The 13242-nt window shown below is 37.6% G+C and overlaps 1 protein-coding gene across 1 annotated transcript in view; it reads left to right on the plus strand.

Moving 5' to 3' along the window:
• MORC3 (MORC family CW-type zinc finger 3) overlaps positions 1-8309 on the plus strand; it is a 40692-nt gene extending 32383 nt beyond the window's left edge. Inside the window, exons 15-17 of the mRNA XM_055313612.1 lie at positions 990-1878; positions 3185-3342; positions 6825-8309. Of these exons, the coding sequence (XP_055169587.1) occupies positions 990-1878; positions 3185-3342; positions 6825-6978 (1201 nt within the window). The 3' untranslated portion in view covers positions 6979-8309. The remainder of the gene's footprint in view (positions 1-989; positions 1879-3184; positions 3343-6824) is intronic.
• The last annotated feature ends 4933 nt before the right edge of the window (positions 8310-13242 follow it).

Here is a 13242-nt window from a genome sequence, read left to right on the forward strand (position 1 = left end):
AAGGGAAGAAATCCTATGACTTCCACTAAATACACAGCAAAAATGTCTGGAAAAAGATCCATTCTAAGAAACATCATTATGAACTTTTAGAACACCAGGGAAAATAATTTTTTCAGGGAGGAAAACCCAGGTTACCTTTGAAAAGATCAGGAATCAGAATGGCAGAAACACCAAATGGTACATGACAATGGAATGATGCTTTTAGAGTTCTGAAAAAGTAATTTCCAACCTGGAAGTCTATATAAAAACCAAGCCAGCAATAAAATTGAGAAGTGAATAAAGATACTATCATCATGTAAACTATCACATTTTTTATGTCCTGTGTACCCTTTCTCAAGATTTTATTGGAGATTGTGCCCCTTTGATTTATGAGAGTAAACCCAAGAAAGAGAAGAACCTTTCTTGAGGTAGAGGAACTAGGAGGGCTAAACACATAGGGCCCAGACAATAAACCAGCACAGATAACCCTCTGAGGGGGAGCAAAAAGTATCCACTGGTGTTTAATTCATAGAAAACTAAGCTAAGCCGACGAGGAAAATTAGGCAGTTTTTAATGCCAGGAAAGTAGAAAGGATAGGGCATGCTGGTTTAGTTTGTGGCCCACCTCTGATCATTGAGCGTTGGTAAAAATTAATGAGCAAGCAGGAGTGGCATAGCCATTCACTGAGCACTGGAAGGCAAAAAGCACATCTACCTGGGTGGATAATGGCATTCCCGTTTGGCTGTGTATACACTGACATGCCCAGAGGACATGAAGGGAAGGGATGTTTGGCAGTTTGTAGAGCAGGTACTTTAAAGCAACCTAGTAGTCTTTTTCCTCAGCTGTACAGGAGAAAATCCTCTCTACTTCCTTAAATTCTTGAACAGTACTGTGTAACCATTGTTTTAAGTGAGCATGGACATTTCCCAGAATTTCAAGATAGATTACTGCAAGGTCATCTATTTTGTTTCTCTGTTTTCTTGTCTTATATATGTTAATTTTTTTTCCAGCCTAAAACGGAGACTTTCTACTCGTTCATCAATTTTGAATACAAAGTCTCGGAGATTGAATAATCAAGCATTTGAAAATGCAACTTATAAAGATGATGATGATGAAGACGTCATCATATTAGAAGAAAACAGTACTCCCAAACCTGCAGTAGATCATGACATTGAAGTGAAGTCAGAACAGAGTCACATCGAGCAAAGTGGTCATCAGGTTGAGCCTGTGGCTGATAAAGAACCTTATGCCCAGACTGGTTCATCAGGCATCTTATCCTCCAGGTGTGATCAGGGAACTACTGCGGCCACCCAGACTGAAGCTCCAAGTATAGTTGTTAAAAAGGAAGAAGCACTTGAAGACGAGATAGATGCACGAAATGATACAGCTGTGCCACCATCCTTTGTGGAAGCTGAAGGAAAGACCCAAGAAACCCAGGATACCTTTGAAAAATCTGTGGGTGACGCTAGTTGCCAATTGAATGAACTGAGAAATGAGCTGCTTTTAGTTACCCAAGAAAAAGAAAATTATAAAAGACAGTGTAATGTGTTTACTGATCAAATCAAAGTGTTACAGCAGAGGATACTGGAAATGAATGACAAATACGTGAAGAAAGAAACTTGCCATCAATCTACCGAAACTGATGCTGTGTTTTTACTTGAAAGTATTAATGGCAAATCTGAAAGTCCGGACCATATAGTATCTCAGTATCAACAAGCTTTGGAAGAAATAGAAAGGCTGAAGAAACAGTGTGGTGCTTTGCAACATGTAAAGGCCGAATGCAGTCAGTGTGCCAGCAATGAAAGCAAAAGTGAAGTGGACGAAATGGTTGTGCAGCTTGATGATGTGTTTAGACAGCTAGACAAGTGCACTGTTGAGAGGGACCAGTATAAAAGTGAGGTGAGTGTACTACTATTCAGCATAATGAGAGTCCTGGGAATTCCAGGGCGTCTGAATCACAAAGAACTGCTAGTTGCTAGATTGGAATAAATTAATTAAAAACATTTCCATGTATTGACTGTTGACCCACTGCTTCTTAGCTGGGGACTGGTCCTCCCAGGGTCACATGGAAATGTGTGTTGAGGAGATGGATGTTGGTAGAATTTAATGGGTAGTGATTGGGTATGATAATTTCCTGTAGTGTACTGGAAATTGCTGTGTAATGAAGGATTGTCCTCAAAATATGGTTCTCATTCTCATTGAGCCACTCAGTTGCTTAATATAGAAAACATCGCTCCATTATTAATAGGTCCTACAGTAACCATATAGATGATGATGTCCTCATTTTATAAATGTACCTTGTATTAGTTGTGATTAGGTTTGTTGGCCGGTGATAGCACCATAGAACGGTGATTTCCCACAGGCATCAGGGACAGCAGGCTCCTACATGTTGTTGCTTTGCTCCTCCATGTGCAGTTATGGTCAGAGGTGGCCTCCAGGTCCAGTCCTCATATATCGATGTTCCAAGCAGCAGGAAAGAGGAGGCGTGCACTTCCTAAAAGTTGCTGATACTCCACCTGTCAGAACTTAGTCATCTGGCTAATGGATGCCTTGGAGTGTAGTCTCTATTCACAGGGTTCTTCCACTAAAGGAGAAGGAGAAAAGATGGTAGATGTCAGAAGACAAGTAGTAACCTCTGCATATACCCTCCATTCACATTTGGATAGCTCCTTTTAAAACATGTATTTATATATTAATGCTGTATTTGAAAGAAAGATTTTCTGCTAAAGAATTTTGGAAATAGTAGGATGGTGATCTACTGCCCCTTCTTCCTGGAAATAATGCTAACATAACAGCTCATTCAAACATTCATCTTAATCTGTTGGCTCGGAGCTAGATGACAAAATATATAAAAATCAATATGAACTTTTGGTTATAACTTAGCGCTCTGAGTGTGCAAGAAATGAAAGCCACTTTGACATCAACATAATTTAGGCACTTTTAACTTGGTTTTCCTGTTTTTAGATACCATATGTTTTCAGTCAAGCGGTAATTAACATTTTGTATTCTTTGAATGTGACAGGATGTCAAGGAGAAACCAAACAAATGAAATTTTGTTTATAGAAAACCATCGTGGGTGTTCTTTTTGCCCTTTTTTGATGGTAATTTTCATCAAGCAGAAGGAAGGGTCTTTACATTTCTTAGCTTAAGTTAGTACTTTGGCATTAGCATTTTTAAGTTTTACAGTTATGAAATTTTTTTTCAGGTTGAATTATTGGAAATGGAAAAATCACAAATCCGTTCACAATGTGAAGAACTGAAAACTGAAATTGAACAATTAAAATCCACAAATCAACAGTTAGGAGCAGATGTTTCAACTTCAAGTAACATAGAAGAATCTGTAAATTATACTGACGGGGAAAGGTAATATCACATGAGGCATGACGCTGGGGCTGCCTTCTGGTTAGCATAATACTTGTTAGCACATCTCAAACAAATAGTGCTCAATCAAAAGAACACTACCCTTCAAAGAATGAGCAGTTTAGGTTTATCTTAAGTGAAATAGGAATTTGGAAAGAATAAAGCACTTGATTGGTTAGAGTGGCTTGGAATGCTGTGTGGGGAAAAGTGGAAAGTGAGATATCAAAGAAGGTGATAAATTTGGCCATGACTAGAAGATAGGAGACTATTCCATGAAACTTAATTTTCCACCTGGATTTCCTTTTGTACTTGCCATTTCTTTATGGTTTGCTGTCCTCATTTTACTATATGTCATCCCCAGTGTTAACTTTCACATAATCACAGAATTATAGAAATTGCCGCAGTACAGATGATTACTAGGAAGAAGTTCTGTGAAAACAGGAACATAGGAAGTGAATGATTACCCTAACTCAGTAAGATATAAAACAGGCTTGGGGTTTTGTTTTAGTTTTGAGTGTGGGGGAGGCAGATGTTCAGGTAGGAGAGGATGATGGTGCTGGTGGTATGTTGGTGACCTACCATCAGAAAGTAGCCATTAAGAACTAAAACGAGGCAGCTCTTCCTGCTCATACAGTATGACTTCAGACCTAAAAGGCACCATCATTGAGAAATAATCTCCTACCATCCTCACTGACATCAATTATATTACCTTGTTTTTTAAGTTTTTTTTTTTTTTTTTTTTTTTTTTTTTTTTTTTAAGATTTTATTTATTCATGAGAGGCAGAGACCCAGGCAGAGGGAAAAGCAGGCTTCCTGCGGGGATCCTGATGTGGGACTGTGTCCCCGGACACCAGGATCACGATCTGAGCCAAAGGCTCAACCACTGAGCCACCCAGGTGCCCGGTTAAGTTTTTAAAGGATTTCAGTAGGGCAGCCCCGGTGGCTCAGCGGTTTAGTGCTGCCTGCAGCCCAGGGTGTGATCCTGGAGACCCAGGATCAAGTCCCACGTTGGGCTCCCTGCATGGAGCCTGCTTCTCCCTCTGCCTGTGTCTCTGCCTCTCTTTCTCTGTGTCTCTCACGAATAAATAAATAAAATCTTTAAAAAAAGAAATAAAGGATTTCAGTAAATCTGCTCATGGAAATGGAGTAGAGCAGTACACGAAAGCCTAGAGGGGTAAGGTCGGAAGAAAATCCCAAGTGGTGTTTTTCAAAATGAGAACCACAAGCATCTCTGGTGCTTGTAGAGATGCAGATCCTTGGCCTGCAATGCAGTTTATTAAATTGGGAACTTTTTTTTTTTTTTAAGGTTTTATTTATTTATTCGTGGGAGATAGAGAGGCAGAGACATAGGCAGAGGGAGAAGCTCCTGCAGGGAGCCTGATGTGGGATCTAGGATCATGGGATCACGACTTGAGCCAAAGGCAGATGCTCAACCACTGAGCCACCCAGGTGCCCCAAATTGGGAACTTTTAAACAGTCTCAGGTACTTCTCTTGCACACTGACCTTTAAGTAACTGTTGATCATTCATTCATTTATTTTAACTGATCTTTTAAACCTGTGCTTTCCAAAATAGTATACGAATATGTGGCTACTGACACTTGAAATCTGGCTGGTCTGATTTGAGATGTGCTTTAAGTGTAAAATAAAAATATTGAAGCTTTAGTAAGAAAAAGAATGTAAAATACTTCATTAAATAATATATTTTGATTATGTGATGAAATAATATTTTAGTTACATTGGGTAAATGTAAAACTGCCATTAAATTTACAGTTGCATTTACTTTTTTTTTTTTTAACCATAACTATGTGAACATTTTAAATTGGTTAGGGAGCTTGCAGTATTTCTCTTGGACAGTGCTGTTTGGTTCACTAGAAATAAGAATCTGTGGTATGTCCAGTAGGTAGGAGAAATTAGCCAGGGACAATCGAAAGACTTACAAAAGATGTAAGAGGATCCTTGGGTCATATTAGTCTTTTGTGTACTTTTCTTTCTTTTTTTTTTTATATATATATATTTTTTAATTTTTATTTATTTATGATAGTCACACACACAGAGAGAGAGCGAGAGGCAGAGACACAGGGAGAGGGAGAAGCAGGCTCCATGCACCGGGAGCCTGACGTGGGATTCGATCCCGGATCTCCAGGATCGTGCCCTGGGCCAAAGGCAGGCGCCAAACCGCTGCGCCACCCAGGGATCCCCCTTGTGTACTTTTCATAAAGATAAAAGATTGTGGTTACAACAAAGGGGACATTCTTGGTAAGGCTGTAGGATGGTTAATAACTTCTGGAAAGCAAAGCAGAAAAGTGTTTGAACCCTGGACCTCTGATCAAAGATGAGTGGGGAAGCTTGGACAAAACATGGCTGGAGTGGGAATGATGTAAAATTTTATCCATGGGGCAAGGGAATCTTAGGATCCAAGCTCACAAAACATGTTTAAAATCATATATTACTGTGCATTGTCAGCTTAGGGATGAGCCTCTTGGCTCTTCAGACATTTCTGCCTTAGATCAGTATAGAAGCTAAATGTGGGCTGCTTATGTTTGGGTGAGGAACAGAATAAGAGCAACCAGCATTCAGTTCCTAAGTTTCACTCAATCTTTGAAGCAAAGGCTGCTGAATAGTCATAGGTCTTTAAAAAGTCTAGGGTGTTGGGGGCACCTGGGTGGCTCAGTTGGTTGTGCATTTTGATGTCAGCTCAAGTCTTGATCTCAAGGGTCGTGAGTTTGGGTGCCATGATGGGCTCCATGATGGGCTCCATGCTGGGCGTGAAGCCTGCTTAAAATAAAAAGTAAAGTCTAGGATGTTGATATTCAGATATATGTATATAAATTTGGAAGGAAGGGTAACGATCGTCTAATCCAGGGATTCCCAATGTTTTTAGCAAAACACTATTCCCTATGAATGCACAGTAAAATGGATTATCAGTGAACTATAGCATATTGAAAGGTTCAGAGAAATCTTGATTTACAAAACTTGTTTTACATTATTTAGCCAAGAGTTTTGTAAGCTTATCTGATCATAGAACCATTTCTCTTTCCTCTTACACAATGGTAGATATCTCAAAGAACACGTTTTAGAGAACAGTTCAGTTTTATTTTCCTCAGAAGCTGAAATTGAAGGAGAGGCATTCTTATTCTGAGACCAGTGTTCTCACTAGTTTATCACTGCTGTTTTTCAGGTGACAATATTTTATATTTTAAATCACACCTCATAATTAATTATATGTATTTTACCAGTCCATGTTTTCTCCAATAGCAAGTTAAAGTCGTATTAGTTAGAACCAAACAGAGCCAGCAGTTTATGAAACAGTCTACTTACCAAGAGATTTCTTGGTAAGTAATTTATCTCTTGGTAAGTAATTATTAAGTTAAATTATGGATTATTAAAGTAAGCAAATTCATGTTTCATTTAAATTTGCGGCCCCAGATGAATATTAAACTGTGTTACAACGCTCACCTAATCGATGTAATATTTGTATCTGCAGCCTCAAACTCCGATCTCTTCGAGTTAACGTAGGACAACTGTTGGCCATGATTGTACCTGATCTCGATCTTCAGCAAGTGAATTACGACGTTGATGTGGTTGATGAAATTTTAGGACAAGTTGTCGAACAAATGAGTGAAATCAGTAGTACTTAAGGTCTATTTTATGTGAGATAATAAAAAGATTTGCTCGGTCCTGTGGTTGTATAGCTTTCAGAGTTGAAACCATTTTGTTTTACAGATATGACAGGTGACAGGCTGAAGAACCATGATCTTACTGTATTCTATGCATTCAAGTGTGGTCACACGGTCACACCTTTTGAAATGCCTGCAAATCGTTCTTAACTGAGCAGCTGAACAGCTAACTCATGATTCTGTTTTGAAGTGTAAATACTTGTAATTAAGTCTGCACATATTTTTTTATTACCCTAGAGGACTTAAGTGTTTTTCACCAAGAGCTTTTCAGGTTGCCCCTAACCTTTGTGCGATTTTTTCTGGTTCCCAAAGTGTATTTTTCTCTGAAACGAGGGCTGTGCCATAATACAAATGGGAATGTTACCTTTGATTTTCTTACAGAGAAGTTTAAACAGGATTTTTAAAAAATGGAATTACGCTCCTGATAAGATAAGTTGTAAGTGAATTGAACATTAATGTTTCTTTTCTATAAATTCTTACCTGCTGAAATATTTTATTCATGGAAATAAGGTAAGCAGAAATTCTCAATCCATTTTGCCAGGATTTTCCTTGTGCTGAGATTGCCAATCATGGTTAAACACAGTGTTTTTATAGAACAAAGAAATGATCTTTAGTATAAAAATACACTGGCATCAAAAATACTAAATGTCCCACCACATTTACTTTGAAGCCCATTTTTGGCTGTGTAGTCAGCATGGAGTGGGCACAATAATCGTTTAATATTTCTTTTTGTGAAATTTCCTGTACAACCTTTTGTAGGATTACTACAGGTTAATGAGAGTTGAGGAAGACAATCTTTCTCAAACAGTACAGCATACCTTTCATTAAATTACAGACCTAAGTGTTTTATGTCCTGGAGGTAAACAGCAAACTGCCCTAGGATTATAGTGTTACATGCCATAAAAATTATGCTTTATTGGTCCCATGTTTGTGCAATTTTAAAGAGATGGCTTTCTATTAATTATAACTCTGTATATATAATTAAGAATCATATTTTCCACAACTGAAATGTGCATTATTTTTTTCAAAGTTTTATCATTGCTATTTATTTTTACTTTTGTTTCTGAACATTCAATACGTGTTTCTTTTATATGTATGCTTAATTACATGTTTTCATATACAATATTAAATTTTTACTGTACATTAACTTCTAGAAAAAGCAAATAAATGAAGGTTGTTTTTATTTGCTTGATAAAGTAATTGAAAGTGTATTTTTGGTATGAAGCTGGTTTTCTGTCCTAATTGTATCTGCCCAAATTTTAAAATATCTTGTAATAAAATAAAAAAATATATATGATGTCTAACTCTTCAGATACTACTTTTAAAGAATTCTATATTCAAATTATATTTTGGAAACTAAAGCTGTCCATTGATCCTCAAGTTGAGCTCATTTTAAAATCTATTAATTACCACTTCTATTTAGGAGACTAAGACTGCTCCATTAAGACTCTAAAAACTGAGCTCATCTTGAGAGTGTGTGTGTGCGTGAGTGTGTACGTGTATTTTACACTCAAGAAGAGACTCTGTCATTTAGCCGCAAGAAACCTTGCTTAAACGATAGCGGCAATATAGAGCATGTCTAAGTTTGTGAATATTTATGTAGCAGTTCTTTCTGGAATTTGCTATTTTTCCCTCCTTTGGGTCAGCTATATTCTTGCAAAAATATATATATATTTTACATGGCTGTTATCTGGCTTAATGGAAAGTTAGTCATAGGATTAGTAAGTTTGCTTGCTCAGTTGATTCTTCGGAAGTACTTACATTTTTTTTCACCCTTTAAGAAAATGATTGCCAAGATACGATTCTTTGAAAATGTACCTAACGAGATTTAATAGAACAACAACATGGGCTTTCATGTATATATCATATTTAGGTAGAGATATCTTTTATTAAGTTAAATTTGTAAAAGGCTAGTGTGGGAGGACAGCATTTAAACTAATCATTACTTAAAAAAAATAGTATGAGGAATTAAACCAGTGTAGTCCACAATACCTGCGAACAGGACCCACTGAAACTAGCTAAGCATTCGTGCAGCAGGGGTGGTGTGTGGCATATCCATGTGTCTTTTATTTGGGCCTCAAATTCCTAATGTGGGCAGGTACTGCTGGGGACTCAAAGACTTAATTCTTGTGATCAGCAGCTCATTCATTCATTATTTGTCATTGAAGAATGATTAAAGTGATACATCCAGTGGTTTTCACCTCTTGCTGCATATTAGAATTACCTGGGTCTCTTAGGAATCCTATGCAATGATGCACACCGTACTAATTAAGTCAGAGTCTAGGTTTGGCCCAGGTATCAGTAGATTTGTAAGGCCTCTCAGCGTGCCACTAGAGCTGAGAACCATTGATCTTTACCTTCCTGTGATGAGTGTTTACAAATGTTGAACTCAGTTGGTTCCTGAAACAAACTCAGGATTTACATGGCCTCTTTCTCACGGGGGCGAGCAAGGAGGGGGAAAGGGGAGCATAGTTGGTGCCCAAGTTAGAAATGTAAATGGAACAGAATGGTATAAAGTGAAAAAGACGTACCCACTGCTTGCTTAGCTATTGTTAACCACTGTTGCTTTTTCTGTGTCCTTCCAGAAAATATTAGCTGCATACATATACACATTCATATATATGCATTCAGTTTACATTAAGTTTTATATCTTCATATTTGGTTATATATTTGTATCTCAAGTTTTCACAAAGGTAGTACACTATATAATTGGTACTTCGACATTTCCATGTTACTTTTTCCAAACAGGTTTGGTAACCTTCTATGATCTGCATATGATCCTAACACTCATTTATTACTCATGTTTTGTCATTATAAAATATGCTACCGTGAAAATTAATACACACCACACACTTTTACAAGTATATCCAGAGTGTAAATTCGCAGTGAATATTGATAGGTCAGAGTGTGTGCTATGTAACTTTTAATAAATGTTACCATGCAAAAATGAATTTAAACTGTGAAAAAATAAATATGAGTTTTTTCCTCTGTCTCTCCATCAAATTTACTAATCTGATATGTGTAAAAATGACCGCTTGCATTCTTTGTCTCAGGTTGAACATCCTTTCATATGTCTTATTGACCGTTGTAATTTCTGTGTACTACATCATCTTGTTTGCCTATTCTTTTCTTTTGGGTTCTTTGTCTTAACTACTTTATGAAGCTAAAGGCCTGTGCTAATGTAGCCACAAACACCACCCAGACCACTAGCTTTCAGAAAATCCACAGTAGGTTAAATTTTATTTTGTACAGTGTCTCAAATACTCATTGGAACAGTCAGACCCACTGGATCCATGTTTTTCCATATATTTGTCTTTTTTACTTTGGCCACAACTCAGGAAAAAAATGCCATTAATATCCATCTGGTGTGGAAGGACATGTGTATAATGTTTAGAATTCAATTTCTTTTTAATTTTTTTTAATTTATTTATGATAGTCACAGAGAGAGAGAGAGAGGCAGAGACACAGGCAGAGGGAGAAGCAGGCTCCATGCACCGGAAGCCCGATGTGGGATTCAATCCCGGGTCTCCAGGATCACGCCCTGGGCCAAAGGCAGGCGCCAAACCGCTGCGCCACCCAGGGATCCCTAGAATTCAATTTCTTGATCACAGGGCAGCCCGGGTGGCTCAGGGGGTTAGCGCCTGCCTTCAGCTCAGGGCGTGATCCTCGAGACTCGGAATCGTGTCCTGCGTCAGGCTCCCTGATGGAGCCTGCTTCTCCCTCTGCCTGTGTCTCTGCCTCTCTCTCACTCGGTTTCTCATGAATAAATAAATAAAAATCTTTAAAATAAATAATAATATAAATCTTATAAATAATAAATTTCATGATCACAGAGTTAATTTCCCGTATCCTGGCCTATAGGGAAAGACTAGAGGAGACAGTCTTTAAATCAATTCATTCAGACACGGGTGAAGTTACTGAATACAGTCACAGAAGATAAATTAGCGCTTCTAAAACTGGAGTGTGAATCACAACTTCAGTAAGTTAGTTTCATATACGTTCTAATGAATTGTGAGTAAATGCAACTTGCTATTTCACACAAGTCCAAGTTGAACCCCAGGCTTCCTTGTTAATTTCTTGCAAAGCAGTCAGGACTCCATATCATGGTAACAATATATAGAACAAGTTTAAATTTGAAAATATTAACTTTTACCGCAACCTAATACTTAGGTTATGAGTGTCTTCACTCTGCAACTATCTATAATTTGGCTATAAGCTTCATAGCAAAATGTTAAGTGTTTTATATTCACAAAGTGAGTCAACAGACTGCCTAATCTCCCATGGGTTTCCTGATAAATGCTGTTGACAGTTGTGGCCAGTGGTTTTTTGTTTTTTTTTTTTTCAGGATCTTATTACTTACTTATTTGAGAGAGAGTGAGTGAGCAAAAGGGAGAGAGAGAGCACAAGTTGGAGAGGAAGAAGCAGACTCCCTGCTGAGCGGGAAGCCTGACATGGGACTTGATCCCAGGACCCTGGGATCTTGACCTGAGCCAAAGGCAGATACTTAACTGACTGAACCACTCAGGTGTCCGTACGGCTAGTGTTTTGAAAGTCAGTACTGTGATCTCAACCAAGGCTGACTTAAAGTAGTTTATAATGTGGTGTTAATGGAGGGAGCTGAGCTGCTACTGTAGAGCATTGTTGCCAATTTGCTGTGTGACCTTTAGTAGGTCTGTTCTTGCTGTGCGATCCTGAGTTTCAGTGGTATGAGTTGTCTAACCAGCCAACAGCAAGAGAAGTGACACAGTCTGACATTACTATCAGTAGATAGTTACCACTTTTCAGAAGTACAGGGGTCTAGCACCATAACTTATTATATATCATTAAGGAGTAATTATAATACTTATGTAATTGTGTTATATAAAATATGTAATACTAGTATTAGATATTACTCACTGTAATGACTTAACCAATAGTTTCTCACTTCCCACTAATTTACTGTGTTTTTAAATTGATTTTTTTTCAGTATCAGATACTTTTTAAAATATTCATTCATTCATTCATTCATTCATTCATTCATTCATTCAGAGAGAGAGGCAGAGACACCAGCAGAGGGGGAAGCAGGCTCCATGCAGGAAGCCTGACATGGGACTTGATCCTGGGTCTCCAGGATCACACCCCGGGCTGCAGGTGGCGCTAAACCGCTGCGCCACCAGGGCTGCCCAGTATCAGATACTTTAAACTGTTACAGGAATTTTCAAATGTATACAAAAAATAGAGAAACTATGCTAATGAGCCCCCCGTGTACCATCACCCTGTTCCAACATTCTCAACTCATGGTTAATCTTGTTTTATCTATATCCCTTCCATGATATTTTTAATGTGTGTGTTACAAATATTAACTCATTAAGCTTTTTTATTGCAGAAAAATACAAAATTGTGCTATTTAGCCATTTTTTAGGTATATGAGTTGCAATAAGTATATTCACATTGTTGTGCAACCATCACCACTATCCATTTCCAGAACTTTTCATCCCAAACTGTATCCATGAAACAGTAACTCCATTCTTCCCTGCCCTTGGTAACCTCTGTTTTCTGCCTATGAATTTGCTTATTCTACATATTTCATATCAGTGGAATCATAAAATACTTTTTGTGTCTTTTTGTATCTGGCTTATGTCACTTTCCATAACATTTTTAAGGTTCATCCATACTGTTGCATGTATCAATTTCATTCCTTTTTAAGGGTGCATACTCCATTGTATGTGTGTACTACATTTTTATATTCATTTATCTGTCCAGGGACATTTGGGGTGGTTTCACTTTTTTACTATTAAGAATAATGCTGCCATGAATGTTGTTGAATAAGTATCTATTTGAGTCTTTGATTTTAATTCTTTGGGATAACATACCTGGGAGTGGAATCACTGAATTATGTGGTAATTCTTTATGTAAGTATTTGAGGAATTGCCAAACTATTTTCCACAAAGATACATCATTTTACATACCCACCAGCAATGCAGAAGTGTTCCAATTTTTTCACATCCTCTCCAATATGAGTTTTCAGGGGTTTTTTGTTTCTGTTTTTAATTAGCCATGCAATGAGTGTGAAGGGTTACCTTTATGGTTTTGATTTGTATTTCTCTAGTGGCTAGTGATGTTAAGCTTCTTTTCCTGTGTTTACTGGCCATTTGTATATGTTTGGAGAAATGTCCATTTGAGTCCTTTGCCCATTTTTAGCTTTCTTATTTTCTGCTGTTGATTTGCAGGATATGATTTTGTAAA

This window comes from Nyctereutes procyonoides, unplaced genomic scaffold (genome assembly GCF_905146905.1).
Source record: "Nyctereutes procyonoides isolate TBG_1078 unplaced genomic scaffold, NYPRO_anot_genome, whole genome shotgun sequence".
In the NCBI taxonomy this organism is placed as follows: domain Eukaryota; kingdom Metazoa; phylum Chordata; class Mammalia; order Carnivora; family Canidae; genus Nyctereutes; species Nyctereutes procyonoides.